This window comes from Leopardus geoffroyi, chromosome D2 (genome assembly GCF_018350155.1).
Source record: "Leopardus geoffroyi isolate Oge1 chromosome D2, O.geoffroyi_Oge1_pat1.0, whole genome shotgun sequence".
Lineage (NCBI taxonomy): Eukaryota > Metazoa > Chordata > Mammalia > Carnivora > Felidae > Leopardus > Leopardus geoffroyi.
In genome coordinates this window covers 19,476,498-19,504,221 of record NC_059334.1, presented here as the reverse complement: position 1 = coordinate 19,504,221, position 27,724 = coordinate 19,476,498, and the positions used below count along the sequence as shown (strand labels likewise).

Below are 27,724 nucleotides of genomic sequence, written 5' to 3'. Positions count from 1 at the left end.
CCATTCTCTCTTTCAGATGACGCTTCAGACGCTGGTCCGAGTCGTCAAGGAGTTGGTCGATAGTGTCTGAGAGACATTGATTAGTCTCGTCTTTCAGTTTTTCTCTCTGCCTTACCTGAAAGAGAAGACGCAGGCTTCAAGCCAAAGTGCGAACACCGGCTCAGGCGTGCGAATGACCAGCGGTGTGACCCACACGCACGCCGTCCTCGGCTGCCCCTTCCCACGGCACTCTTTGGCGTGCTTGTGCGTCACTGCCAGCACCGACCTAGCGGGGCACAGAAACGCAGGAACCTGCTTCCCAGGGGTCATCACTTAGCAGGTCCCTTTGTTTCTGGGAAACAAAACACGCATGGGCCCTCACGAATGTCCTCATTATTAGCTCTCAGATGGGCTCAGGAGGCAGATGCACATGCAGGAAAGAGCATATTCTTAAGGGGATCAGCTCATCTACACACGGGAGGAGGAATATTCCGGGGCGGAAACAGAAGCTCGGATCTGGCCTCAGGGGGAAAGAAATGAATCCATTGACAAAACCGAAAGATTAAAAAAAAAATCCACTTTGGGAAAGATTCAGTGGTGAGAAAGACTTTCACCTGTTTTTCGTGAAATTCACACATCTCCTGAACGTTTTGTAATGGAAACTTGTATTTACCTCAAGTAATTTCCGAACGTAACCGCAAGGTTCACGGGTCTGTGTTTTATAGAACTCTCATCGATCGTATGGTTTAAAAACTTGTTTCTACCGCATATCCTGAATTAACCCAAAACAGAAGCGGCGAGGACAGGCCGGCAGGATTCAGGGGCTCCTGCCGGGCGGAGGGCCGTGGGGTACGGAGTACACATGTGCCCTGCAGTCGGGGGGCCCAGGGAAGAGGAAGAGCCCACAGGACACACCCGCAGGCTAGGCAATGGACAGTCCCTCCAGGCTCGGGCTTCCTCATCTCTAAGCCACACCTGCTGGCACCTCTTTCCTTGGGAGCAGGCAACAGAAAAGCACGACCACCACACCTCACACGCAGCAACGGCCATCACTTGGAAAAGACCCTGGCCACCCCACAAGAAGGGATCAGCACCCAAGTATTTTTCCAGCAAAGCAGCTTAAAAGTGTCCTTGGAATTGTCTCAGTTATAATAGAATCCTTATCTCAACACCTGTCCCTCCAAACTACCATACAGTCCTAAAGGCAATGAAGTGCTTCTCTAAGTAGGTGAGGTCGAATTCTCGGCCCAAGAGGCTAGCGTCTGGTTGTGCTCGCTTGTGTGCATGTGTCATGGCAGGCTGGGGTCGGCCGACACGAGCCGTCACGCTGGCATCAGAAGCCTCACTCCGCGGAAACTCATGTTTGATTCTCTGACCCCGAGGGCCAAGCACACGAGTTTCTGGTGTAAGTTAAGGGTGAGTGTTTTGAGTTTTCTGGTGAAAACAAAACCTGATGGCCTTGGATGGACGTCCCAAGTTGGGGAGGCTGCTGCCTGGTCTGTCTCCTGGGTGTTTCATGTTGACGTCCGACCAGCTCCCGCAGGGAAAATTCTCAGGGGATTCAAGGGACACGGGCCTCCCTTTCGTCAAGGCTCGATCACGCTATTCCTCTTCTTAGGAACATCTACCCCGACCTGTGCCTTTACACCTCAAGTAGAAATTCAGGATGTGGGGACCAAGGTCAGGCCCGTGACCTGATTTCAGGACCTCAGTGTCATGTCCTAAGGAAGGAGACCCCTCCTCTAGGCTGCCCTACCCCAGGCCGGTACCTCCGCTTTGGCCAAGGGACACCCACGAGGTCCCGCGTCAACCGTGAGTAGCTGCTAATGAGCTGGTGGGCACGGTGGGCTGTGCGGGTGCCTCCACCCCTAGGCGGCACTGCCTACGGGGCCCCAGCGTCCAGAGAACATTGTCCACAGGCTAGGAGTGTTCACTAGCATCCAACTCGCACAAGAGTCCACGGTACCCCTGACGGGATCGAGAAGGGGCCTGGCGTCCACATGGGGAGAAGTGGGCAACAAGGGACCACTCCCTACCCCCACACCCCCAGCCTGCGCCTCATCCTCAACCACTGCCAGGTGCGCGGCTGCTCCGCTCGGACACGTACCCGCTGCAGTTCTTGGTTCTTTTCCTCCAGCTGGGCCTCCATCTGGCGCAGCCTTTCCTCGATGTTGCCACGCCTCTGCTCGGCCTGTGGGCGACAGCGGGGTCAGAAGAGCTGGCTGCCCCACACCACACGCTGTGCCTACGCACGACATGCTGTGAGCGGCCTTCTGCCTGCTCACAGTCCCTACAGGCCTCATGCCTGCCAGTGGGAAGCAGTGGGCTTCCATGCTGGTGACCGGGGGTAGGCAATGGTCTCGTCCCCACCCCGGGTCCCGGATCCTTGGACGGTGCCTCGTCCCCCGGGAGACACCCCTGTCCACTCAGCACGGACAGGAGGAAGCAGCAAGCGGAAAGAGCAAACAGGCGTGCTGCCTTCCTAAGCTGGGAAGTTACTTCCAACAATTTAGCTTCCTCAGCAGCAGAGTGTCCAAAGACAAAGGGTCGGGCTACACGGCTGACCAGGAACAGGAGACAGGACAGGCGAGAAAAGAAACGGAGACTTGACATGCAGATCACCAAGGAGGAGAGGCTCTGTTGGAGCCTGGGCCTGTGGGCGCCCAATGCCGCCTGCCCGACTTGATGGCAGCCTTGAGGGTCATTATCCCGTGACGACCCCACCCCCTTCCCACTGGGACCCTCACTGCACTCGAACCGGTGACACAGAAGCACCGACAGGCTCCCTGCTACAGGTTCCCTCAGCCCAGGTTCTGGAAGGATGGACTGGCTGCCCAGTCACGGGCTCCCTAGTCCTGTGTGCATCACTCGATCCCAGCACCGACCACATCATATCTGGAAACTCCCTCTTCAACTGCTGCCTTCCTCTGTGGGTGGTGAGGGCTGTGAGAACTGGGAGGGCAGGGACTGTGTCGGGCACGTTCCTCGACTCTATTTGTGGAACCTCCGAGGGAATTCCTTAAAGATTTATTTCTTACAGGGGTGTCTGGGTGGCGCAGTCAGTCGGGTTCTGACTCTTGGCTTCAGCTCAGGTCATGACCTCAAGGTTTGGGCGTTCGAGCCCTGTGTCAGGCTCGGTGCTGATAGCATGGAGCCTACATGGCATTCTATCTCCTTCTTTCTGCCCCTCCCCTGCTCATGTATGTGCCCATGCTCGCTCTCTCTGTCTGTCTCAAAATAAATGAACATTTAAGAATGTTTCACATAAAAACGATTCTGTTTAAAAGAGGATAGGATTTTCTCATTTCTCGGAAAAATTCTATGCTTTTTTTGTTTTTTTTTTCCTTCGGTAAGCTCTACACCCAACGGGGAGCTCAGACTCATGACCCTGAGATCAAGAGTCCCAAGCTCCACTGACTGAGCCAGCCAGGCACCCCTGTCCTTCTCTTACCCAAGGCTACTATCTTGAGCTTTGAGTCGCTGACTTAACTCTGAAAAGCAGTGAGTCTTGGATGCAACCAACGGCAAACAGCACACGTCGGACAAAACCGGAGGGAACAAAACTGGGGATGATGCCTGCCGTTTGAAAAGCATTCCAATCTCAGACAAAGTAGCACCGAAACCAGATCTCAGCCGGTTCGTGGAATTTGGCACGCCGACGTTACCGGTGAGAGATGAGATACAAGAACGGACCGCCATGAAAATGACATTCCCACCATGGGACCCAGAAGGAAACGGGGGCCCCACCTTGCAGAGGGTGGCCACCCTCTGGGCCGGCTCGGCTTCCACCTCGGGCAGCGACTTGGCCTTCCTCGGGGTCTGCTGCAGCTTCCGCTCCGCCACCTCCAGGCGCTCTTGCAACTGGCGGTTTTGAGCCTCAGTCTAGGAAATGAAGGCAAAGCATCAAAGCGTAGCAAGTCTTCTCTCCGTTTCCATTTTCAATAAAGTGAAACAAAATCTAAATGCAGAGATCTACTGTTAGTTCTGACTGAAGCCAACAGTTTGGTAGGTGCTTCAGAGTAACCCTTTCCTTTCTGCAAGGAGTCACCCACTGCCTTGGTCCTCGTTTCACTACGCAAAACATGTCTTGCCCAACTCTTTGCTCTTCTTCAGTATCTTCAACAAAGTTCCCACACATTAAAGAAAACCCATCTTCTGGAGGAGCTTGCTCGTGCTTCCTGACCAGTTAAGGAGAGAAGGGTTCGGTCCTAACCCTTCGTAAACATATTTATACTGTGGTCCGAGGGCTCGCTACATAGGACATTCTGAGGTGGGCACATCAGCCAGCACAGAGCTTCTGAGAGCATGCCTGATGCCAGTTGAGTTCTTTTTGGAAGTGTACCATTATTCAACAAAAACACTCTCCCTCTTGACCAAAAACGCGGAAAACTTCAACGTGGAAAACATAGACACGAGATTTTTTGTTAAAGGACTTTTAGGGAAGCCGAGGTGGCTCAGTCGGTTAAGCGTCCACCTTCGGCTCAGGTCATGATCTCATAGCTCATGGGGTCAACCCCGCCTCGTGCTCTGTGCTGACAGCTCAGAGCCTGGAGCCTGCTTTGGATTCTGTGTCTCCCTCTCTCCCTCTCTTGCCCTCCACTGCTCATGCTCGCTCGCTCTCTCTCTCTCACTCTGGCTCCCTCTCTCAAAAATAATTAATAAAAGTGGAATGAAGTTCAACGAAACCAACGACCTGTCGATGCAGAGAGTCCTTCTTTGCGATCTCGTTTTCAAGTTTATCCTTGAGGTCGTGCAGAGAGGTGGCTTCCTGCTGTGCCCTGAGGCAGCGCTTCTCAAGGGTAGTGATCCTCTCTTGCATGTCTTCCTTCTGGGCCGTGGCCTACAGCAGGTATTTCAGAGGGAAAACAGGGAAAGAATCAGCGTACGCCACATTAACACACTCCAGACACAAAAACCGGGCGAAGTCCTCATTTTCCAAACAAACAGAAAAGTAGCATCCTCGGGGCACCTGGGTGGCTCAGCCGGTGTCGCTTTGTGAGTTGGCGCCCCGCGTCAGGCTCTGTGCCGACAGTGCGGAGGCTGCTCGGGATTCTGACCAGTTACCCAGGCTTATTCTTTCCCATGTGTTCAACGACAAACGGATAATAGAGTCTCCCGGAAGTCACAACCTCGGTTGCCTCCGGACACCGTTGAGCTTTGCACACAACAGCGACTTGCCTCTGGAGGCACACACCATGAGACAACCATCCTTTTTCCGGGGAAAAGGTGGATGAAATCTCATCCAATGACCACAAAGTTGAGGCAGCAGTGTTAACAAATGGAAGCCAAACTCCACCTTTCATATAAGTGGAAGTCATCTTCTATAGCTTAACCCTGTAACAACATTGTATCCCATGCTATCTGACACTGCAAATGGAACCAGGACGTCCTGCCCTGCGTTTCTTGTCCACCACCCGAAGGATTCCTCCTCCAGCCCTCCGTGTTTACTAAGCAATTTATGTCAGCAGGCTCAAGAGTGAAAGTGATGAGTCCTAAGAAATGATTTTCTGAATTCTCTGCATATTGAACTCTGCTGAGGGGTCTCTCCCCACCTTTGCCAAACAACAACTTCACTGAACGGGTTATATAATTTCTGCAAATACTTTTGTTTTAAATTCTGACACGACCTCACCCACACTAAGGTACTAAACAGACTGCTCGTGCACGTACACCCTCGAGGGTCTGACAGGGTCTTCCCGAGGTGGCACTGCCGGGCTGGGGGTGGGGTGTGCGGGGACTGTCTGCAAAGGGCAGCTCACAGTGACAGGAGGAGGCACAGAGAAACCATCCTACCCTTACTAGTTTCTGTGACAATGATCAGATTCCCATCGACGACCACACGTGCAGAAGCGGCCGCACTCCTCCATGACCTTACACCAGGACCAGCGGGCTGCCCCTCGCTCACTCTGACCGCCACGACCAGGAGCACGGAACCCCCGGGAGGAGGGCAGGGCGGCAGAGGCGGCCGTGACGGCCCCTCGGCAGAGCCGCCCTCGCACGGTCGTGCCCCCGGAAGCGACCTGGCAGCACCACGCTGGTTCCTACGTGCCGAGTGTGTTCCCAAAACGGACCGAGAGCACGGCATGGGCCGAGCTCAGGTGGCCCACACTCCACACCCGAGGCCACTCCGCCGCCTGCCCGCCAGGCCTCTGCAGGGGAGAGCCCAGGGAGGACAGATGCCACCACGCAGACGGGGAGGCAGCCCGCCCAGGCCCCGGAGTCACGTCCCGTTCTGCTGCTACTTCTACCAAACTCCAAACGTTCAAAACCCGTGGGAGACGAAGGACACGCTGGGCAAGGCCGAACCAAACACCCCACGTTTGGCTCGACGACGGCGTGGCCACTTCAACTGACACTCACTTCACGGACATCTCTTTGTAATATGGTGTTCATTGCTTCCGAAAGGATGAGGTCTTTCCTGGAGACGTCCAGGTCCTCTTCCAGCTTGGCCACGAGAGTGCACAGGGTAGCCAGGAGCTCTTTCATCTGGCTCTGCACCTTTGAAACTCAGAAAGGGAAGCAACGTGTGAGGGCCCCCACTGCTAGTCTTCATATGTTGTTTTAAAAACAATGGATAAAAAGGAAACCCCCTCCAACCAAATCCTGGGATGAGGTCTGGAGCTGAACTCTGCGTGTGGCCCCTAATTCTTCTTCTACGAAACTACACCCCTCCAGTGCCACACGTAACTGCTCTCTTACCTGGAAAAACAAAGGGATTGAGTTTGTACACAGAGGTGTTTCGTTAGTCCTTACTATACAGTTACCCTAAGATCCCCTTCGCCTCAAATAACATGACAGAATGCTGGGAAGGGTTTTCACGGATGCTCCTGTTCACAAACTTGCCTGTTAACCGCTTTCAATTTTACATGGGAGACAAATCTTCCCCGAAAGAAATTACATTATGCAATTTGTACTAGCCAATCGATACACACAACATTGCCACCAACTACTGCTTTTTGACCATACAGACCTGTCTTCTTACAAGAATTCGAGAAGATGAAAAGGAAACTCCAGTCACACAAACACACAAAGTGTGCCCACAACACACAGCATGTGCACAAATTGAGGACCGCCGTGGCTAGGCACACCGTTTCAGCCTCGGTCTTGTCCTTCTCCAATATGGAGTTGAGCACCTTGAGCACCTCCGCCTCACTGGACACGCCGGCCGGAGGCTTCGCCTGTCGCCGTATGACTGTTTTTTGAAGAGCTCTCTCGTGCCTGGAGACGAGCAACTCCAAATGTTCCAGCAGCAGCTGGCGGGAGAGGCAAAAGGAAAACCGTGTTTCAAGAACACCTTCAATTCCGGGCCTCAAGGTCACCAAATGCAAAACCAAGTCTGAATCCCTTCAATTCAGTTCCCAGGTAGGGAGCCACCCCCTCGAATGTGTTAAAATAGCCTTACTCCTCCTCACGGATCAAACAAGGTTTGAGAACAATAGGTCCCGGCCAACTCCACGGGGACACGTGGACAAGGGGAGCGAATGGTGTCCTGTGTTTAAAGACACTGGCAGTGCGCCTACTGACCCTGGTGTTGTTTCTCTCCGCCTTCAGGTTGGCGATCTCCTCCTCTCTCTGCACGAGCTGCTCCCTGCAGGTGTGGAGCTCTGCAGCGAGAGCTGCACACTCCTGGGGTCGGCGAGGGGACAAAAGTGGAGAGACACAGGGGGTCTTTACCAGAGCACACCAGGCCTCCGTGGCCCTCCAGAGTCCCAGCACCCACCACCCTCAAGTAGCATCACACACACCAGTCCCCTCCTCACCACCCACAGGAGTCCCGGGGATTTTCGGAGGGACCGACACTCAAGGGGACAGACATTTTCAGGTGCCTGGCAGGTCTAGGACTCAGGAACTCTGCTGACTCGGGAGCAACAGGCCGAGAAGCCTCCTGCCCGTCCCCGGCCTCTGGCCTCGTCTGGCAAGCAGGCTTGTGGAGCGGCAGTGGGGAAAGGCTGACGGTACTCAAAAGCTGCTGTCTTAGCCTGAACACCTGGCTCAATCAGACTCAACCATACCCAATGGACTTTTCACAAAGGATGGTAGGACTCTTGGCGAAAGGGCGAGTTTACGACTTCTTTCCTTAGTCAAGCAGGAAATCTTAGGGAGGAAGGGTTTCTGAGGAGAGTGATGCCAGGGCCCACCACCCCGCGTGGGGCTTCTCTCTCGCCAATACTGGGCGCCCGACCAGGACATGGCGTACAGGTGGGCTCCAAGGAGGTGGACGCACACTCTGCAGTCAGTCGAGCGCAGAGCCCGGTACAGGGCTCAATCCGTGAACCATGACATCATGACCTGAGCTGAAACCAAGAGTCAGACGCTTAACGCCCTGAGACACCCAGGCGCCCCAGAGCTTTTGTCTCTGTAGGACAAATGAGGGGATAAGGTTTACTTATCAACTGACATTCCAAAGAGAGAGTGGTTGATTTCAGCAATTCTAGAAAATCCAAGTACAAACTGGTGACATACTTCAAGTTCCTTCATAAATCAGCCCTTTCCAAATCAACGGGAATGTTACCACAGAACTGACCACGTTCCTTGCAATCTGACTTGACAAGGTGAACCCACAGAAGCCTATCTGATCCTTGATGTAGGACTGTGCAGGCCCATTTCTATGTGGGGATTTTTGTTCCAATAAATACATTGGAAACTTTTCTGGAGATGTGTGACGTTTGGCAAGACTGGCAGATGAGCTGAGCAGCTACGAAGTATCAAAACTAGTAAGTAAAAGGGAGGCCAGGAGTGCATGAAATATACGCAGATAGTAGGCTATGAGAGCATTTCCTATGGGGAAAACATACACAAACCTACTCTCACAAGATAAAACGTATCATCTTGCACACAGAAACTGACCGTACCTACATGGTGCCATTTGCAGTCAAGAGAAAGGCAAACAAACGTGGAGACGCAGGATTAAGTCCTAACCGCATCACACGAGCTGTAGCAGACGCTGTCCTCTGGGGGAAGTGTGCACCACCTCCTGTTGCTATTGAGGTCCCCTCAAGTGTTGCACGAATCCACAAATCTGCTACTCGGCTCTTGGTAAGCACTTCCTTTCTCCAGTAAATCAAGCACCACAGGAAAAGTGATTTCTCAGGGTTCCTGCGTCATTTTCGCCGTGTTAAGGGCAATACCATGAACCTGAATTACAGCCTGGGACCCGTTTGAAGTGTCCCCAGGGATGCTGGACGTGCTCCCGCGATGCAGAGAAGACTCGTGGTATGACAAGAAAAGGCTGAATGGCCTGACATGTACCGAGGTCCACAGCTGCAGCTGCCAGCCGGCCAGCGTGAGGACCACGGAGGCACAAAGAAAGGGAAATTCTCGAAGCTCTCGTTGCAGGCAGCTACCCCAGCCCATGCAAAAACCTGGTGCTATTTGTGAGACAGCTTTGTGTCTCGCGTGGAAGATGTGGCATCTCTGTGGATGTAGGACTGCTGTGAGACGGGCACACCTGCAGACTCAACTCAAACTGCAAGACAAGTGAAGACCTGACATCACGACGTAAGGCAGAAGGAAGGGAAGGATCGAAAACTGGCACATTTCACTGCAGGCACAGGATAGCTTGGTGCTTTTAGAAAGGGGTTTGGCTTTTAAAATGGTCCAGACGATAGGAGAAGCAGCTTCTACCACGAAGAGGAAGCACACGGTTTCCCAGACGCCCCAGAGAAGATTGCAGAGAAGAAGGAACTACCATCCACCGCATGTCGACCTCTCCAACACAAAAAGTGAAAGCCCAAGAAAATCAGTTGAGGAGACCATGGCTGCCTGCACAGGTTTTTCGTGCAGAAGGAGGTGCCCCGTCGGGGGGAAAATGCCACAAACGACATTTATTCACGAGAAAGACAAGTGAGCACCAAGATGTTGGGTGGGAAGGGGTGAAGCAGCTACCGACTGAGCGGATACAGGCGGGGGTGTGATCAGGGCGGCTGGCCCTGTGCAGGAAGCTCACCCCAGGGTCCTGAAGGCAACAAGTCCCAGTGGCCAGTGGTCTGGCTGCACAGCCAGAGCCCTTGCCCCGGACCAGTTCCATCCCGGCTCTGTCCCTCAACTCAGGAAGCACGCTGAAAGCAAGGGACTGTCCTCCAAAGTTCTTCTGACATCGGACAAAGTCCTGGCCACCCAGAACCCCACGGGTCACCACCAATCGTGTCTTGGCGGCTCACTCGCTCCGGAGCGCAGCGGGTCTCAGTCAGCCTGCGGACCAGGGGCCACGAGGATCTGTGAGGCTCATGACACAGGCACTTTACAAGAAGGACAGTCAATGCTACCAAAGAGAACCGCCACAGAGGGAACATTATGAAAGTCAGGAAGATGCCAAGGGACGTTACAAAACACTCTGGGAAAACCATCAAGCCCAACACAATCAAGAAATCCCTGCTAGAGATGACTGTCCATACGACGTGCGTGATTTCCAGGACCTATGACACAGCCAATCAGGAAACTCATGAATGAGACTGTGCATATGGCAAAAAGAAAAAGAAAAAGAGTTGGGGGATGCAGGGATTCAAAAGGCGTATCCTACAGAAGGTCACGCGCACAGAGAAAAGCCCAGAGGAGGTCACAGAAGAAGACAGCACAGAGAGGAGATCTGGCGAAGCAGACGGAGGGCGAGGAAGGCGGCATGGAAGTGTCATCGCTGGAAAGCACGCTGCCACCAGGAGTGATCCGGCAGAGTCTCGGCTCCTTTCCCACATGGACCCTTCCACGACAAGGGCGCTGGGACTAAAGCCAGCCAGCCGTCTACGGAAACATTGGCCAGGAACAGAAAGGCCCTTCTGGAAAGCTGCACAGACAGTGCCCGCCTCCACCCCCATACCGCCGGGCCCCAAGGCCCAAGCCTGCCCCAGCTAGCGGGTCCCCCCCACCCCATGCAGGTCTGCATATCAGCACATTTGTGAGGACCCACCCCCACTTTCCAGACAGCAAATCCTCACCAAGGTGCTCAGTGAACCACTTCGCCTGCCATGCACACGTCTGTGCGTGAAAATCGAGGGAGCATGCAGCCAGGCCGCCCGGGGCGCATGTGTGTCACCACCACCTAAGCGTTCATCAGGAGGAACATCGTGTGCGAGAACTGTGTGCACTCGGACAGCCTATCCTCACACGGGCATAAGGGCAGTAAGATCTGACAGAAAACGAATAACGTGTTGTTCCATAACCTGGCTTTCCAAACATGACATTTCCTTCTGGCAGGCCTCTCTCTGTCCCCGCCCAGAGAAGATGCCTCTCAGCCTACTATCACAGGCTGTCTTTGTAATGTAACAATGTGTCCAGGCTGTATTAGGAATAGGGCTGTAAAACTGCAGGCTAGCAAAGCTTTGTAACCATTCATTCCCCCGTGTATCTCCTAGGCCATGACGAAGCAATCGTACTGATTACACCAGGCCATCATGAAGCATTCACCCTTCACTGGTAACGCATGAATTGTGACATCCGTGAATACACAGGAATCTTTCCAATTCCTCCCATTCCGGACGCATAGTGCTAATGATACACGTAACAACAGCGTAGTGTGTCACCTGAGCCAGCACTGATGTGGGTTCTGATAGACAATTCATTCTAGAAACAAACGGAGAATACACTTAGGGATCAATACAGCGCAGAGCTGTGCACCTATTTCCCTGTGACGTAAAACTGTTTCTCTCGATTACTTGACTCGAAGAATAGAGTATAGAACACATACAAGACACAGGTGCTAATGCACTGTTTTTGTTTCTACTCAGGTTACTGGACAACAGGAGAGTTTGAACAGTTAAGTGTTCTGGGGACCAAACGTTATACACGGATTTTCAATCGTGGGCAGGGTGGAACCCCGAACACCAAGTTGTTCCACGGTCAGCTCTACTCATCCTTGGGGAAGAACGAAGCAAGCACGACCTTTGTGAACAACAGAAAAGAGTAAACTAGAAATAGATTTTCTGTTTTAATTTTTTAATGTCATTCTTTATTTCTTAGAGACGGAGAGCAGCAGGGGACGGGCAGAGTGAGAGGGAGACAAGGAATTGAAAGCAGACTCCAGGCTCTGGGCTGTCAGCTCAGAGCCCGTCTCGGGGGTTACCTCGCCAAGAAAAAGTTCATGACGGGGCCAAAGTCAGCCGCTTAACTGACTGAGCAACCTAGGAGCAGAAAAGGAGAAGTTTAGACGGTCCTCGTACACAAGGCATACGTGTTTCCCCAAAGGAGTCAGTGACCAAGTTGCTCGGCAACACCCGGCACTAAGGGCCAGCAGGCAGGACACAGATTCAGAAAGAAAGGCCGTCTTCTCAGAGAGCGAGGCGTATTGTACACGGATGGGGCAGGACGCCAGCATCTCTGCACAGCAGGAAGCGCCCCCCGCCCCACAGCCAAGCTGCTGCGAGGTGAGTGGGGCCGGCGCAGGGAAGACCGCAGGACTCGGGCCCTCCCCGAGTCCACCCAAGTGATGACAGGGTACAGATCTCCAGAGACCTCACAGATGGCTTCTGAGACAGGCAAGCTCCACGCCACAGGACCCACGGACCAGCAGGGAGAGGGAAGAGCAGGAAAGAGGCAAAGCCATCTCCCTGGCTTCTGACCACCGGACCAGGGAGCAAGCTGCTCTGTTCCCAGGAGGAGGCACAGGTGTGGGGAGGAGGGTGGTGGCCCGTGTGGAGCTCAAGAGCCCACAGTCCGCCCAGATGGAGCTTCACTACGAGGTGCTTGGAAAGGCGTCCGGGAGACAGAGTGGGGTGCATGAACACAGGGCAGCCGAACCTCCCAAGGAAAACCGCCTCCCCGAGTCTGACCCACGCCGACCCATGGGACAAAACGGCCATCCTGCGGCCGCACTGTGCACACGTTCCTCCTATTCCACCGAACCACACACTCCCATGCCCTTCTATTGCTCTCCGTAAAACCACATACGTCTCTGGGCGAGGTAACTGCAGCACATAGCGTTCAGCACCTAGTACAGTGCCTGCCACGCTCTCCAGAACAGGTGAATGCTTTAGTGTACGCCTTGTACCCACACGCGTAAATATTACACACGCTGCTTTTACACATTACGTAGTTCTGTAAAGGATATAAAGACGCACACTGTCCTGTGCTTTATGTGATGGGTGATGTGAGGGGCTTGTACCTGTTGCCTAAAGCACGAATCTTAGAGCTCAACCCACACGATAGAAGGAGCCACTCTACCCAATGACGTCCACACTGCATCCATTCTTGTCTCCTCCCCCAACCCACTATCCACACAGAACCAGCACCAGCTTTCAAAAAATTCAACAACATCATGCCGGTCCTGCCCCCTGAGGACACAACGACCCCAGGCCCTTATCTGAAAACCCAACTCCTTACGGGGTAGGTTCTGTCCCAACACCAGCTGCCCGGTGCCTCACCTGGCTCCGCTTCCGCTTCCATCGCTCACAACAAAGCCAAGCTCCTCCTTGACCCCGGCCTTTGGCCTCGGAGTCAGACTGCTGGGAGAGTGCTCGGTCAGCCTCAGCTCCCGAGCGACCTCTCCGGAAAAGGCCTTTCCGGAAGCACAGTGCGCAAGTAAGCGACATTTCCTCCTAACCCCTTCACTCGTCCAGATACACTCTTCTCAGATGTGCCTCCACCACCGTCTCCGAGGAGCACAGCAGCCAGAGCCTGGCGACCACAATGGTGCAGAGTCACAAAAGGGCTCAACAAGGGTGGGTGGTTGTGTCTCTGCAGATGATTCGGGTGCACCAACACAGAAGCCCTTTTTGGGGGGGCTACACTGTACACATACAGACATCATAAGGACTCTAAACCCATATCTTTCTATAATAACACTGAATGTAAATGGACCAAATGCGCCAACCAAAAGACACAGGGTATCAGAATGGATAAAAAACCAAGACCCATCTATGTGCTGTCTACAAGAGACTCATTTTAGCCCTGAGGACACCTTTAGATTGAGAGTGAGGGGATGGAGAACTATTTATCATGCTACTGGAAGCCAAAAGAAAGCTGGAGTAGCCATACTTATATCAGACAAACTAGACTTTCAATCAAAGGCTGTAACAAGAGATGAAGAAGGGCATTTTATAATAATTACAGGGCCTATCCATCAGGAAGAGCTAACAATTATAAATGTCTATGCGCCGAATACAGGAGCCCCCAAATATAGAAAACAATTCCTCATAAACATGAGCAACCTTATTGATAAGAATGTGGTCATTGCAGGGGACTTTAACACTCCACTTACAGAAATGGATAGATCATCTAGACACACGGTCAATAAAGAAACAAGGGCCCTGAACGATACATTGGATCAGATGGACTTGACACATCTATTTAGAACTCTGCATCCCAAAGCAACAGAATATACTTTCTTCTCGAGTGCACATGGAACTTTCTCCAAGATACGTCATATACTGGGTCACAAAACAGCCCTTCATAAGTATACAAGAATTGAAATTGTACCATGCATGCTGTCAGACCACAAGGCTATGAAGCTTGAAATGAACCACAGGAAAAAGTCTGGAAAACCTCCCAAAGCATGGAGGTTAAAGAACACCCTACTAAAGAATGAGTGGGTCGACCAGGCAATTAGAGAAGAAATTGACAAATATACGGAAACAAACGAAAAAGAAAATACAACAATCCAAACGCTTTGGGATGCAGCGAAGGCAGTCCTGAGAGGAAAATACGTTGCGATCCAGGCCTATCTCCAGAAACAAGAGAAATCCCAAATACAAAATCTAACAGCACACCTAAAGGAAATAGAAGCAGAACAGCAAAGGCAGCCTAAACCCAGCAGAAGAGGAGAAATAAGAAAGATCAGAGCAGAAATAAACAATATAGAATCTAAAAAAAACTGTAGAGCAGATCAACGAAACCAAGAGTTGGTTTTTTGAAAAGATAAACAAGGGGCGCCTGGGTGGTGCAGTCGGTTAAGCGTCCGACTTCAGCCAGGTCACGATCTCGCGGTCTGTGAGTTCGAGCCCCGCGTCAGGCTCTGGGCTGATGGCTCGGAGCCTGGAGCCTGTTTCCGATTCTGTGTCTCCCTCTCTCTCTGCCCCTCCCCCGTTCATGCTCTGTCTCTCTCTGTCCCAAAAATAAATAAACGTTGAAAAAAAAAATTGAAAAGATAAACAAAATTGACAAACCTCTAGCCAGGCTTCTCAAAAAGAAAAGGGAGATGACCCAAATAGATAAAATCATGAATGAAAAGGGAATTATTACAACCAATCCCTCAGAGATACAAACAATTCTCAGGGAATACTATGAAAACTTATATGCCAACACATTGGACAACCTAGAAGAAATGGACAAATTCCTAAACACGCACACTCTTCCAAAACTCAATCAGGAGGAAAGAGAAAGCTTGAGCAGACCCATCACCAGCGAAGAAATTGAATCGGTTATCAAAAATCTCCCAACAAATAAGAGTCCAGGACCAGATGGCTTCCCAGGGGAGTTCTACCAGACGTTTAAAGCAGAGATAATACCTATCCTTCTCAAGCTATGCCAAGAAATAGAAAGGGAAGGAAAACTTCCAGACTCATTCTATGAAGCCAGTATTACTTTGATTCCTAAACCAGACAGAGACCCAGTAAAAAAAGAGAACTACAGGCCAATATCCCTGATGAATATGGATGCAAGAATTCTCAATAAGATACTAGCAAATCGAATTCAACAGCATATAAAAAGAATTACCCACCATGATTAAGTGGGATTCATTCCTGGGATGCAGGGCTGGTTCAACATTCGCAAATCAAACAACGTGATACATCACAGTAAGGAAAGAAAAGATAAGAACCATATGAGCCTGTCAATCGATGCAGAAAAGGCCTTTGACAAAATTCAGCACCCTTTCCTAATAAAAACCCTGGAGAAAGTCGGGATAGAAGGAACATACTTAAAGATCATAAAAGCCATTTATGAAAAGCCCACAGCTAACATCATCCTCAATGGGGAAAAAATGAGAGCTTTTTCCCTGAGATCGGGAACGCGACGGGGATGCCCACTCTCAACGCTGTTGTTTAACATAGTGTTGGAAGTTCTAGCATCAGCAATCAGACAACAAAAGGAAATCAAAGGCATCCAAATTGGCAAAGATGAAGTCAAGCTTTCCCTTTGTGCAGATGACATGATACTATACATGGAAAATCTGATAGACTCCCCCAAAAGTCTGCTAGGACTGATACCTGAATTCGGCAAAGTTGCAGGATGCAAAATCAATGTACAGAAATCAGTTGCATTCTTATACACTAACAATGAAGCAACGGAAAGACAAATAAAGAAGCTGATCCCATTCACAATTGCACCAAGAAGCATAAAATACCTAGGAATAACTCTAACCAAAGATGTAAAAGATCTGTATGCTGAAAACTATAGAAAGCTTATGAAGGTAATTGAAGAAGATATGAAGAAATGGAAAGTCATTCCGTGCTCATGGATTGGAAGAATAAATATTGTCAAAGTGTCAATACTACCCAAAGCTATCTACACATTCAATGCAATCCCAATGAAAATTGCAGCAGCATTCTTCTCGAAACTAGAACAAGCAATCCTAAAATTCATATGGAACCACAAAAGGCCCCGAATGGCCAAAGTAATTTTGAAGAAGAAGACCAGAGCAGGAGGCATCACAATCCCAGACTTTAGCCTCAACTACAAAGCTGTCATCATGAAGACAGCATGGTATTGGCACAAAAACAGACACATAGACCAATGGGATAGAATAGAAACCCCAGAACTAGACCCACAGATGTATGGCCAACTCATCTTTGACAAAGCAGGGAAGAACATCCAATGGAAAAAAGACAGTCTCTTTAACAAATGGTGCTGGGAGAACTGGACAGCAACATGCAGAAGGTTGAAACTAGACCACTTTCTCACACCATTCACAAAAATAAACTCAAAATGGATAAAGGACCTGAATGTGAGACAGGAAACCATCAAAACCCTAGAGGAGAAAGCAGGAAAAGACCTCTCTGACCTCAGCCGTAGCTATCTCTTACTCGACACATCCCCAAAGGCGAGGGAATGAAAAGCAAAAATGAATTACTGGGACCTTATGAAGATAAAAAGCTTCTGCACAGCAAAGGAAACAACCAGCAAAACTAAAAGGCAAACAACGGAATGGGAAAAGATATTTGCAAATGACATATCGGACAAAGGGCTAGTATCCAAAATCTATAAAGCGCTCACCAAACTCCACACCCAAAAAACAAATAACCCAGTGAACAAATGGGCAGAAAACATGAACAGACACTTCTCTAAAGAAGACATCCGGATGGCCAACAGGCACATGTAAAGATGCTCAACGTCGCTCCTCATCAGGGAAATACAAATCAAAACCACACTCAGATATCACCTCACGCCAGTCAGAGTGGCCAAAATGAACAAATCAAGAGACTATAGATGCTGGAGAGGATGTGGAGAAACGGGAACTCTCTTGCACTGTTGGTGGGAATGCAAATTGGTGCAGCCACTCTGGAAAACAGTGTGGAGGTTCCTCAAAAAATTAAAAATACACCTACCCTAGGACCCAGCAATAGCACTGCTAGGAATTTACCCAAGGGATACAGGAGTACTGATGCATAGGGGCACTTGTACCCCAATGTTTATAGCAGCACTCTCAACAATAGCCAAATGATGGAAAGAGCCTAAATGTCCATCAACTGATGAATGGATAAAGAAATTGTGGTTTATATACACAATGGAGTACTACGTGGCAATGAGAAAGAATGAAATATGGCCCTTTGTAGCAACATGGATGGAACTGGAGAGTGTGATGCTAAGTGAAATAAGCCATACAGAGAAAGACAGATACCATATGGTTTCACTCTTAGGTGGATCCTGAGAAACTTAAGAGAAACCCATGGGGGACAGGAAGAAAAAAAAAAAAAAAAAAAAAAAGGAGGTTAGAGTGGGAGAGAGCCAAAGCATAAGAGCCTCTTAAAAACTGAGAACAAACGGGGTTGATGGGGGGTGGGAGGGAGGGGAGGGTGGGTGATGGGTAATGAGGAGGGCACCTTTTGGGATGAGCACTGGGTGTTGTATGGAAAGCAATTTGACAATAAATTTCATATGTTGAAAAAAATAAATAAACATAAAAAAATTCAACAACATCATGCCGGTCCTTCCCCCTGAGGACACAACGACCCCAGGCCCTTATCTGAAAACCCAACTCCTTACGGGGTAGGTTCTGTCCCAACACCAGCTGCCCGGTGCCTCACCTGGCTCCGCTTCCGCTTCCATCGCTCACAACAAAGCCAAGCTCCTCCTTGACCCCGGCCTTTGGCCTCGGAGTCAGACTGCTGGGAGAGTGCTCGGTCAGCCTCAGCTCCCGAGCGACCTCTCCGGAAAAGGCCATTCCGGAACCACAGTGCGCAAGTAAGCGACATTTCCTCCTAACCCCTTCACTCGTCCAGATACACTCTTCTCAGATGTGCCTCCACCACCGTCTCCGAGGAGCACAGCAGCCAGAGCCTGGCGACCACAATGGGGCAGAGTCACAAAAGGGCTCAACAAGGGTGGGTGGTTGTGTCTCTGCAGATGATTCGGGTGCACCAACACAGAAGCCCTTTTTGGGGGGGCTACCCTGTACGCTTGAGGGGCATCCCGCCCCCAGCCTGCTTCAGATTCTGGCTCTCCCTCTGTCTGCCCCTCCCCTGGCCACACTCTCTGTCTCTCTAAATAGTAAATAAACATTACGAAAATTAGAAAACAAACCACACCGATCAAACACTCCCAGAATAACTGTCACTTAAGCGATCCACTTCATCTCGTTGCCCTGCCATAGCCAGCCCGTCATCACAAAGCCTGCCCTGGGCAGGCACCTGACAGGGGAGGAGGGCGGCCATGGCAGTGGGGGATAGGGAGCTGGGAGGCTGACACCATCACCACCCCATGGACGCTGGCTGAGCGTGGGCAAACTGGATGGTCATTTTAGAAGAACGACGGGTACTAGGCAAGGACTACTGGGTTTCGTTTTCTCCTGTAACAAATGCTGATGACCAAAATGTTTACTACGACTTCTCAGTCTTCCCTGGCTTGCTCTTATACATGTGAGTAGCCTGTTAATCAACACATCATGAACTAGGAAAGATGAGTTCAATTTGAAGCATGTTTGAAGGCATCAAGGAGACCCCGAGGCAGTCACCACTGGAAGGACTGAGACCCCAACAAAAGGGAAGCCCGCTGAGCCAACTCTAATGTTCAGAGTCCTCTCTCTCCCTCAAGACATGTGAGGATTCTGAATTTCCTCAGGGATTGGAGGCAATATACCAACGAGCTGCAAAGGAAACCTAACAGAAAGGCCAGCAGAAAGTCGCAGCTAACCGAGCTCTGGACAGCACAGGGAGGCACAGAAAATGAGCCCGGCACTCGGCAAGCACTGCCTGAGAAGCTGACCCTTCCATCATGTCATTGTGCTGTGGAGAAAATAACTGGGCTTTGGGACCTAGCATCAAGGACGGGTCCTCGGAAATACTCCAGGCCTCCAAATGGAGAGCCTGGAGGTCTACACGGGGGTGGGGGACAGCGTGAGCCCAGCTCACACTGCACCTTACAAAGACTGAGCCCCAGTCTCAACTCACTCACGCCTGAGTGGGCCCAATAACCGCCGCACTCGGGGTGTGTGGGATGAAATGCTGAAGGAATACAACCACACGAAGAGCCTCTATGCTTCTCCATACAGTCCAGAACAAAAATAAAAACAAAGAAGAAATGAAAAGACAAGATAAGACAAAAAAAAAGACAGAAAAGAGAAGAAAAAAGAAGAAAAAAGGAAAGAAAAGAAAAGAAAAGAAAAAAATGAAAAGGAAACGAAATGAAGGGAAAGGAAAGGCAAGGAAACGAAAGGAAAGGAAAGGAAAGGAAAGGAAAGGAAAGGAAGGAAATGCAAGGCAAGGCAAGGCAAGGCAAGACAAGGCAAGGCAAAGCAAGGCCAGGAAATGAAAGGAATGCCTGGGTGGCTCAGTCGGGGAAGCATCCCACTTTGGTTCATGTCATGATCTGACGCTTTATGGTTTGAGTCCCGCATCGGGCTCTGTGGTGACAGTGAAGAGCCTGGAGCCTGCTTTGGATTCTGTGTCTCCCACTTTGTCTCCCCCTCCCCTGCTCAAGTTTTGTCTCTCTCTCTCTCTCTCTCTCTCTCTCTCTCAAAAGTAAATAATATTAACAAAAAAATTCTTTTAATAAGAAAAGGAAAGAAACAAACAAGCAAACAAAAAAAGAGAGGCACCTGGATAGCTCAGTCTACTCGTTTAAGTGACCAACACTTGGTTTCGGCTCACGTTTGTGAGTTTGAGCCCTGTGTTGGGCTCTCTACTGACAGAAAAGAGCCTCTCCTCAACAGTGTCTCTCTCTCCCCCGTCCTCTACCCCCACCCCTGCTCTCACTTTCTTTCTCCCTCAAAATAAATAGATAAACATAAAAAAAAAACAAAACAGGTTTTACATCATAACGACCCAAAGAAGAAAGAAGAGAAACAGACCAAGAGGAGACACATAGACTGGAGTTATTGGATGCAAAAGTCAACTGTCCAAAAACCATTCTTGACAAATGGGAAATTTTCAGAGACTCAAAACAGATTCTCAAACTGCAAATTATCAGAGCTAAACTTAAGATCTCCAGGTGCCTGGGTGGCTCAGTTGGTTAAGCATCTGACTTCAGCTCAGGTCATGATCTCGTGATTCGGGAGTTTGAGCCCCGCGTTGGGCTCTGTGCTGACAGTGCAGAGCCTAGAGCCTGCTTCGGCATCTGTGTCTCCCTCTCTCTCTGTTCTTCCCTTGCTCCCAGTCTGTCTAGCTCTCTAACATAATTAAAAGACTAAAAAATCTTGTCAATGGCATTAAGAACTCAGTCTGTGGGTTTCACATCAGACTAGACACAGGTGAATAGACTCAGTGAACTGAAAGATAGGTAGGTAAAAATATACCTAGACCATACACAGAGAAAACGTCCAGAAAATACAGAAGCCCAAAAGACACAGAAGATATGGTACAAAGGTCCAATAGGAACCCACAAAGTAGAGGAAACACAGAATGGGTAGTACCACTTCGCTACAAAGATAAGAATCAAAACTGATAAAAGAACCATGAGAGTGACTCCACAAAGAACACCCGAGGCAAAAAGATGTTAACAGTCACGAGAGGACAAAGATACCGCCTTCCATGGGACAACAACAACAACACTACCAGCTGACTCTTCAAGAAAAGCAAATGAAGCCAGATGATGGATTGGCATGTATGAAAGGTGAACTAAAATAGCCACCAACCTGGAAGTCTTTACCTAACAGAAACATTCTTCACAGTGAAGGCAAAGTAAAGATGTTTTTCAGGCAAAACAGAAGCAAAAACAAAAATAAAAACAGAAACAACAAACAAAAACAACACACACACACACACACACACACACACACACACACAAACCATGACGACACATCAACTACAGACACAAACTAAAATCAATATTAAAGCAGCTTGTTGCAGAAAAGAAATGTAGTCTCTGAAAGAAATATGAAAAAACAAGGCTTGCAGAACAACGTCACAACAGAAAGGGTAACTATGAGAACAAACCTTCACAAGCATTAAGTGCACGAAACAATGACAACAACGCCAAAATCCATCTAAGACTTAAAAATATGAGCCAACAAAAGGTGAAGAGGAGTTCAGTGTGGTTCAAGTGTCAAAGAAAAGAGCAGGGGCGCCTGGGTAGCTCAGTCAGTTGAGTGTCCGACTTTGGCTCAGGTCACGATCTCACGGTTTGTGAGTTGGAGACCCGCGTCAGACTCTGTGCTGATGACTCAGAGCCTGGAGCCTGCTTCAGCTTCTGTGTCTCCCTTTCTGCTCTGCCCCTCACCCGATTGTACTACGTCTCTCTCAAAAAACAAATAAATCTTAAAGCAAAGAAAAGACAAAAGGAGAGAGCAGTGTCTGGGAAGCAGTACAAGTCCTGAATCAGGCAGGGGTCAGTTTAAAATGCACCTGCCTCTAGAAATAGATATATTCCAATTACCTAACAGATCAGTGTACAATTAAAAACTCCCTCCTACTTCTTAAGGAAGGCTAGAGACCAAAAGAACACAGAACAGCTGGGACAAAGAAGAAACTAATAACACGGTACGTGTAAACGAACCTATCAGTCATCACATGTGCACAAATGCTGCAAGGAAAAGGTTGACTCTCAAATTCATTAGAAGGAAACTAAGCATACGCTGGTCACAAAGGTACACCTTAAAACGTAAGATCACAGACAGGTGGAAGTAAAAGATCCCCAGGCAAACCCTACCCAACAGAAAACTGATGTGGCCACTGGGACCCTCCAAGAAAGTAACCTCTATAGCAAAAAGCTCTACTAGAGACAAAGAGGCACATTTCGCGATGGAAGTTCCATCTACCAAGAGAACAAGACTTCCAACCTTGCATATACCTAATTAAGCAATCTCAAAACACAGAAAAAGTGACAAACATAGAAAAGGAAAAAGAGCCACATCCATAAGCACGATGGGAGACTTGACGATACATCTCTCAGTATCTGACAGAACTGACGACAACAGAAACCTCAAGGCAGTGGGACGGGGCTGTCCAATATGCGGTCACGTGCTCTATTGCAAGTACTTGAAACGCGGCTCCTCAGTGTGCGACGTGTGGAAAGTATAAAATGCACACCACATTTTAAAGACAACGTGATCAAAGAGAATTCAAAATCATTCATAATTTTTTCTCACGCCGGCTATACGCTGAAATGATATTTTGGATATGCCTGTTAGTTATATTATTAAACTCATTCTCGCCTATTCCTTACTTGGTTTCAAGTGGTTACTAAAATCTGAATTCTGTCATTAACAAACTTCATCTAACCTATAAATAGAGACTACTGCATTCCCCCAACACACATTATTTTCACGTGCCCGAGGAACAGTTCATGAAAACGAATATATGCCAGGCCATTAGGAAAGTCAGCTCATCTCAAAGGACTGAAATACTGCAGGGCATATTTAGGGATTGCATTAGATTCACAGTTCAATTCCCCCAACAATTCATCAAGCCCACAGTGATGGGATGAAGACAGGGAGACTTCCGGTGATGACCAGTCCTGGGCGGCTGAGAGAGCACCGTCACCCCTGCCACCACAGGAGGACAGGGAGAAGCAGGCTGTTGATGAACCAGGAAGCTGACTCTCACCTGACCCTGAATCTGCAGATGCCTTCATCTTGAGAACTTCCCAGTCTCCTCAACTGTAGGAAAGAAGTTTCTGTTTCTTATTAGGCAGCCAGTCTATGGTATTTTGTTACAACCACCCCAAAACACGGAGACAGATACCTTCATGGAATTAAGCTAGAAATCCGCACAAAGAGAACGAGAAAATCCCCCGAAACATCAAGATGTGTTATGCTCCTAAACATTGTGATGAATTAAGAAAAAGATGCCACAATGAAAGTTAGGAAATAGTTTCACATAAAAGATAATAAACATTTGGCTTATCAAAACTTGTGAGATCAGTAAAGGTGTGCTTAAAGGGAGGCTCATAGCTTTAGAATACATATATCATAGGATAGCTCAGTTGCTTGGTGACCAACTCTTGATTTTGGCTCAGGGTATGATCCCACGGCCACAAGATCAATCCCCAGCCTGGCTCCACACTGAGTGAGGAGCCTGCTTGAGATTCATTCTCTCTCTCTCTCTCTCTCTCTCTCTCTCTCTCTCTCTCCCTCTCCGTCTGACCCACTGCCCTGCTCATGCTCTCATTCTAAAATGAATCAACACACTAATAAGCAAATAAATACAATACACATACTGGAAAGGAACAAAGGCTAAAAATCAAATGAAGGATTTAGTTCAAGAACTACAAGATGGGACAGCAAACAATCACCAAGTAGACGGAAAACAAAAGGGCAGAAATCAGTGCTGCAGGAAACAAATAGTAAATGACAGAAATCAAAAAAGCCCAAGTTGGTTCTATGAAAAAGAAACAAAGCACAAAGTACCAATATCAAGAAGTTCTAAAGCAAATATCACACCAGATGCTGCAGATAGGAGGGATATTAGAAACCAGTTGACACTTACTCCTTGGAAAGTTTGGGAGGTCAGAGCAAATTCCTAGAAAACAAAATGCCTCATCTAAATAGACACAAGAAGATATGGGAAATCAGAAACATCCTATTTCCACTTAAGAAAGGAATCGGCGATGAGAACCCTTCTCACAAGGAAAACCCTACACCAGCTGTTGGCCTAGCACTTCTTCCCAAAAGAAAAGAACACACACACAAACTCTCCTGGGAAAGCACAAGGAGTGCTTCTCCCTACGTTGTTTTAGGAGGCCAGCACGACCTGGAACCCAAACCCAGCAAGGACAGCACAAGAGGGTGCAAGGGAACACCCACCTCTCTCTTGAATACACACGCAAGGATCCAAAGCACACGATTTACAAATGGAATCCAGTGAAGAGAGAATGCATAGACCTCAGGTTTGATTTATTCTAGAAGGGCAAAAGTTGTTTCAAGTTAAACCACAACATTGAAACAAATCACTTGTCCCCAAAGATGCACAAAACACATTTCAGAAAACTTAGTATTATGATTTCTTTGACGATTGTTAAAAAATCAGAGCAAACTAGAAATAGAGGAGAATTTTCATGTTTTGATCCAACTATCTACCAGTAATGCCACGGAAAGTGTCATATGTAGTGTTAAAATACTGAAGTCTTTGGGGCACCTGAGTGGCTTCTAGTCGGCGAAGCGTCTGACTCTTGATTTCAGCTCAGGCCGTGATCTCACGGTTCCTGAGTTCAAGCCTCGCATCAGACTCTGTGCTGACAGTGCGGAGTCTGCTTGGGATCCACTCGCTTTCCCCCCTCTCACTCCCCTTCCCATGCATGCTCTCTAAATCAATAAAGAAAGAAAGAAACTTTAAAAAATATTAAGTATACAAAACATTAGGAAAACCTTCTCTCTCGTATCTGGAAGGAGACAAGGACACCTACTCTCACCACTTCCATTCAACACAGTACTGGAGGCCCTAGCCAATCCAAGGCAAGAAACATACCAATGGTTATACGATTGGATAGAAACAAAAGACACTTACCACAAGGCAACACAGGGAATGTAAGGCAGACATACACAAGAATGTGAAAACCTCTGCCATTCACAGATGTATTCCACACACACAGAAAGAACTCATGCGAATCAACAAAAACCAAAACACACAACCTAATCACAAAGTGGCTTCCAAAAGGCAATTCTTTCACAAAAGAAACACGTGAGTGGCCAAGACACACACAGGGGCGGGTCCCACGAATACACCATACCTCCCAGCGCCTGAGCCCCAGCAACCAGCTAACACACGAGAAGAAGCAATACCAGGCATCAGCCAGCCCTGAGCTCCCGCACGCCGTTGCTCGTGGGGAACAGACACGTGCCACCACTCACGCCCTGCTCCTCCAAGGCAACCCAATACGATGCATGTGGATCTGCAGGCAGCCTCTGCACAAACCGGAGCACCCACAGGAGAAAGAATAAAGCGTGCTGTGCTCACACACTGGGCCTTCGGCAGCAGGGGAGGACCAGCACAGCCACGCAAGGAAAGCAGGTGCATTGCGCACACACAGCGCTCAAGGGTTGGCTCAACATGAAGCGAAGAACAAGCCAAAGCAATCGCTGGTGAAAGTCAAGACCGTGGTTACCTTTGGGGGACGTTCGGTGGGAGTCAGTAGGAGGTAGGAAGCACGGGAACGTTCCATTTCTTCATCCAGGTGGTGGTTCCAAGAACGTGTTCGCTGAGGGAAAGATATGGAAGATCAGCTGAAAGTAGTGGCCTAGGATGTTCCAAACGTCCACCGCGTGCCACACAAAAATGCAGCTCTGTGCGGGCAGCTAACCCCCAAGAGAAGCAAGGAAGCCCCACCCATCTGAGTGCGGAATCAGGAAAGGGCATCCGGACACCCGAGGAGCTACCGCCACACCCTACTCGCCTCCAGCTGTTCATCTGGGGGAGTCCACGTCGCCTTCCTCAACATAATTGGCCACAAGACACTGAATGCAGAAGCGGCTGGAAGAATAAAGATCTTGCCCTAAGCCAATGCCAATGCCAACGCCAATGCCACGCTTCTACACGGTGTTGTTCTGAAAATGTACGTATTTTTTGCATGAAAGGTATGAGTACGTTAATCTGTACTACTTTATTGTCTTTAAGTGAATTCATCACATCTGAGATGCTCGGATTTGGCTTGGTTTCCTTAATGTTTGTTTTTGAGAGAGAGACACAGGGCACGTGAGGGGAGGGGAAGAGGGAGATGGACACAGAGAATCTGACACAAGTCCAGGCTGGCAGCTGGCAGCACAGAGCCCCACATGGGGCTCTAAACCATCAACTGTGAGATCGCCACCTGAGCCAGAGTCGGACCCTTAACACAGAGAGCCACCCAGGCGCCCGCTTCAATTCTCGGTTCAACCTCACCACAGTAGAGATCAAGAGACACAACCCCCACACTCGAAGGCTCTCTGGGGCCCTCAATAATCCCCTGATGTCCAAGTGTCCCGACACCACCGAGTCTGAGAAACACTGACCCAGGGAACAAAGGACACTCTCCCCTTCTTCTCATCAACTTCCCAATTTCTATAGGGTTTCCCCAGCTCACCAAACTCTCTAGGGCCTGGCCCACAGGACGCAAGGGCCTAAGGCGGCCTTTGTTCGTGGCGGCCGCCTCGGGGGACAGAACGTGTGCAGCCTGTGCGGGGTCAGGGGACGGACAAGGCGGGAAGGTCTCCGACAGCCTCTGCGAGGGCGGGCGGCACACTCCTCCTTACACGACAGCCGCGGCTGAGGCGGGCACCCGGAGAACCTCCCAGAAGCCACTACCGGCAGGGAGAAGGGCCCTTACCGCCTGCCGAGCGGTTAAGCCAGCACTGCCACGGGAGGCGCCCCCCCACACACCCCACCGCCACAGAGCGGCCACCACGACTCCCGGGAGCCTGCGGGCGTCCACACGGACAGGCCGGCCTTCCTCCCGAGGGGGGCCAAACGCTGTCCCCCAAGTGAGCAGAACCAGGGCGCCCCGAACCACCCGGCCTCTCACGGCTGGCACTGCGGCCTCTGCGGGAGTCCGAGCGGCGCCGGGTCCACCAGAACTCACCTGCCTCGAACGGGACGGTCTTGGGAGAAACAGGGGCCCCACGGCGACATCCTCGTAGGTGGAAGACTTCTAGCAAGGGAGAAGCCGGAGGCTCAGAAGAGCACCGCCCTCGCCCTCCACAGCGCATGCGGGCTCCTACCGCCTTCAAGAACCTGCCGGCCTCCCGCCCACCTCTCCGCCTGGCAAATGCGCTGTGGCGCCAGCACCAACGGAACCCACTGCGTCAGGGAGGAAAGACTACCGGGTGGGACGCTGCACCGGCAGAGAATCCTCAACACGCACCCGCCCAGACGCACTGGGTTACAACGTCAGAGGCGAACCCGATCTCAGCTGCGGACCTTGGGCGATGGACACACATCAGCACAGGTTTGGGGCTGTGACAAAGGCCTCGCCCTGGTGGGGGTTTCGGATACCTGCTCAGGGGAGAGGCTGGGCCTCAGTAAGGGCAGGTATGTGTGTGAAATCTCTGGAGCTTCCTGTCACATTTGCTGAAACTGCTCTAGAAAAGTAGCCAAGAAGCCAAAACCACCCCCAAAAATATGCATGGGCGGGCCTCCGTGCAATCATAACCCAAGTCTGTGCTCTTGCCAAGCCCCTCCCCCACCCCCCTCCTCGGCCACCGACGGGGGCTCGGGAGCCTGTAAGAGCCCCGATGCCGTTGATGGGCCACGTTTGG

The 27,724-nt window shown here is 50.0% G+C and overlaps 1 protein-coding gene across 1 annotated transcript; it reads right to left on the bottom strand.

Annotated features, from left to right (window-relative positions):
• Positions 1–76: 76 nt before the first annotated feature.
• On the bottom strand, positions 77–27,497 carry LOC123577287 (liprin-alpha-1-like; the record flags this gene model as incomplete). The annotated part of the gene is made up of 10 exons (XM_045439383.1): positions 27,462–27,497; positions 27,049–27,117; positions 25,600–25,692; positions 7,504–7,605; positions 7,068–7,232; positions 6,340–6,477; positions 4,673–4,819; positions 3,727–3,861; positions 2,087–2,170; positions 77–115 (listed from the first exon to the last, which is right to left on the bottom strand). Coding segments are annotated over exons 3-10 (867 nt in total), but the record flags the coding sequence as incomplete, so codon positions are not given.
• Positions 27,498–27,724: the final 227 nt, after the last annotated feature.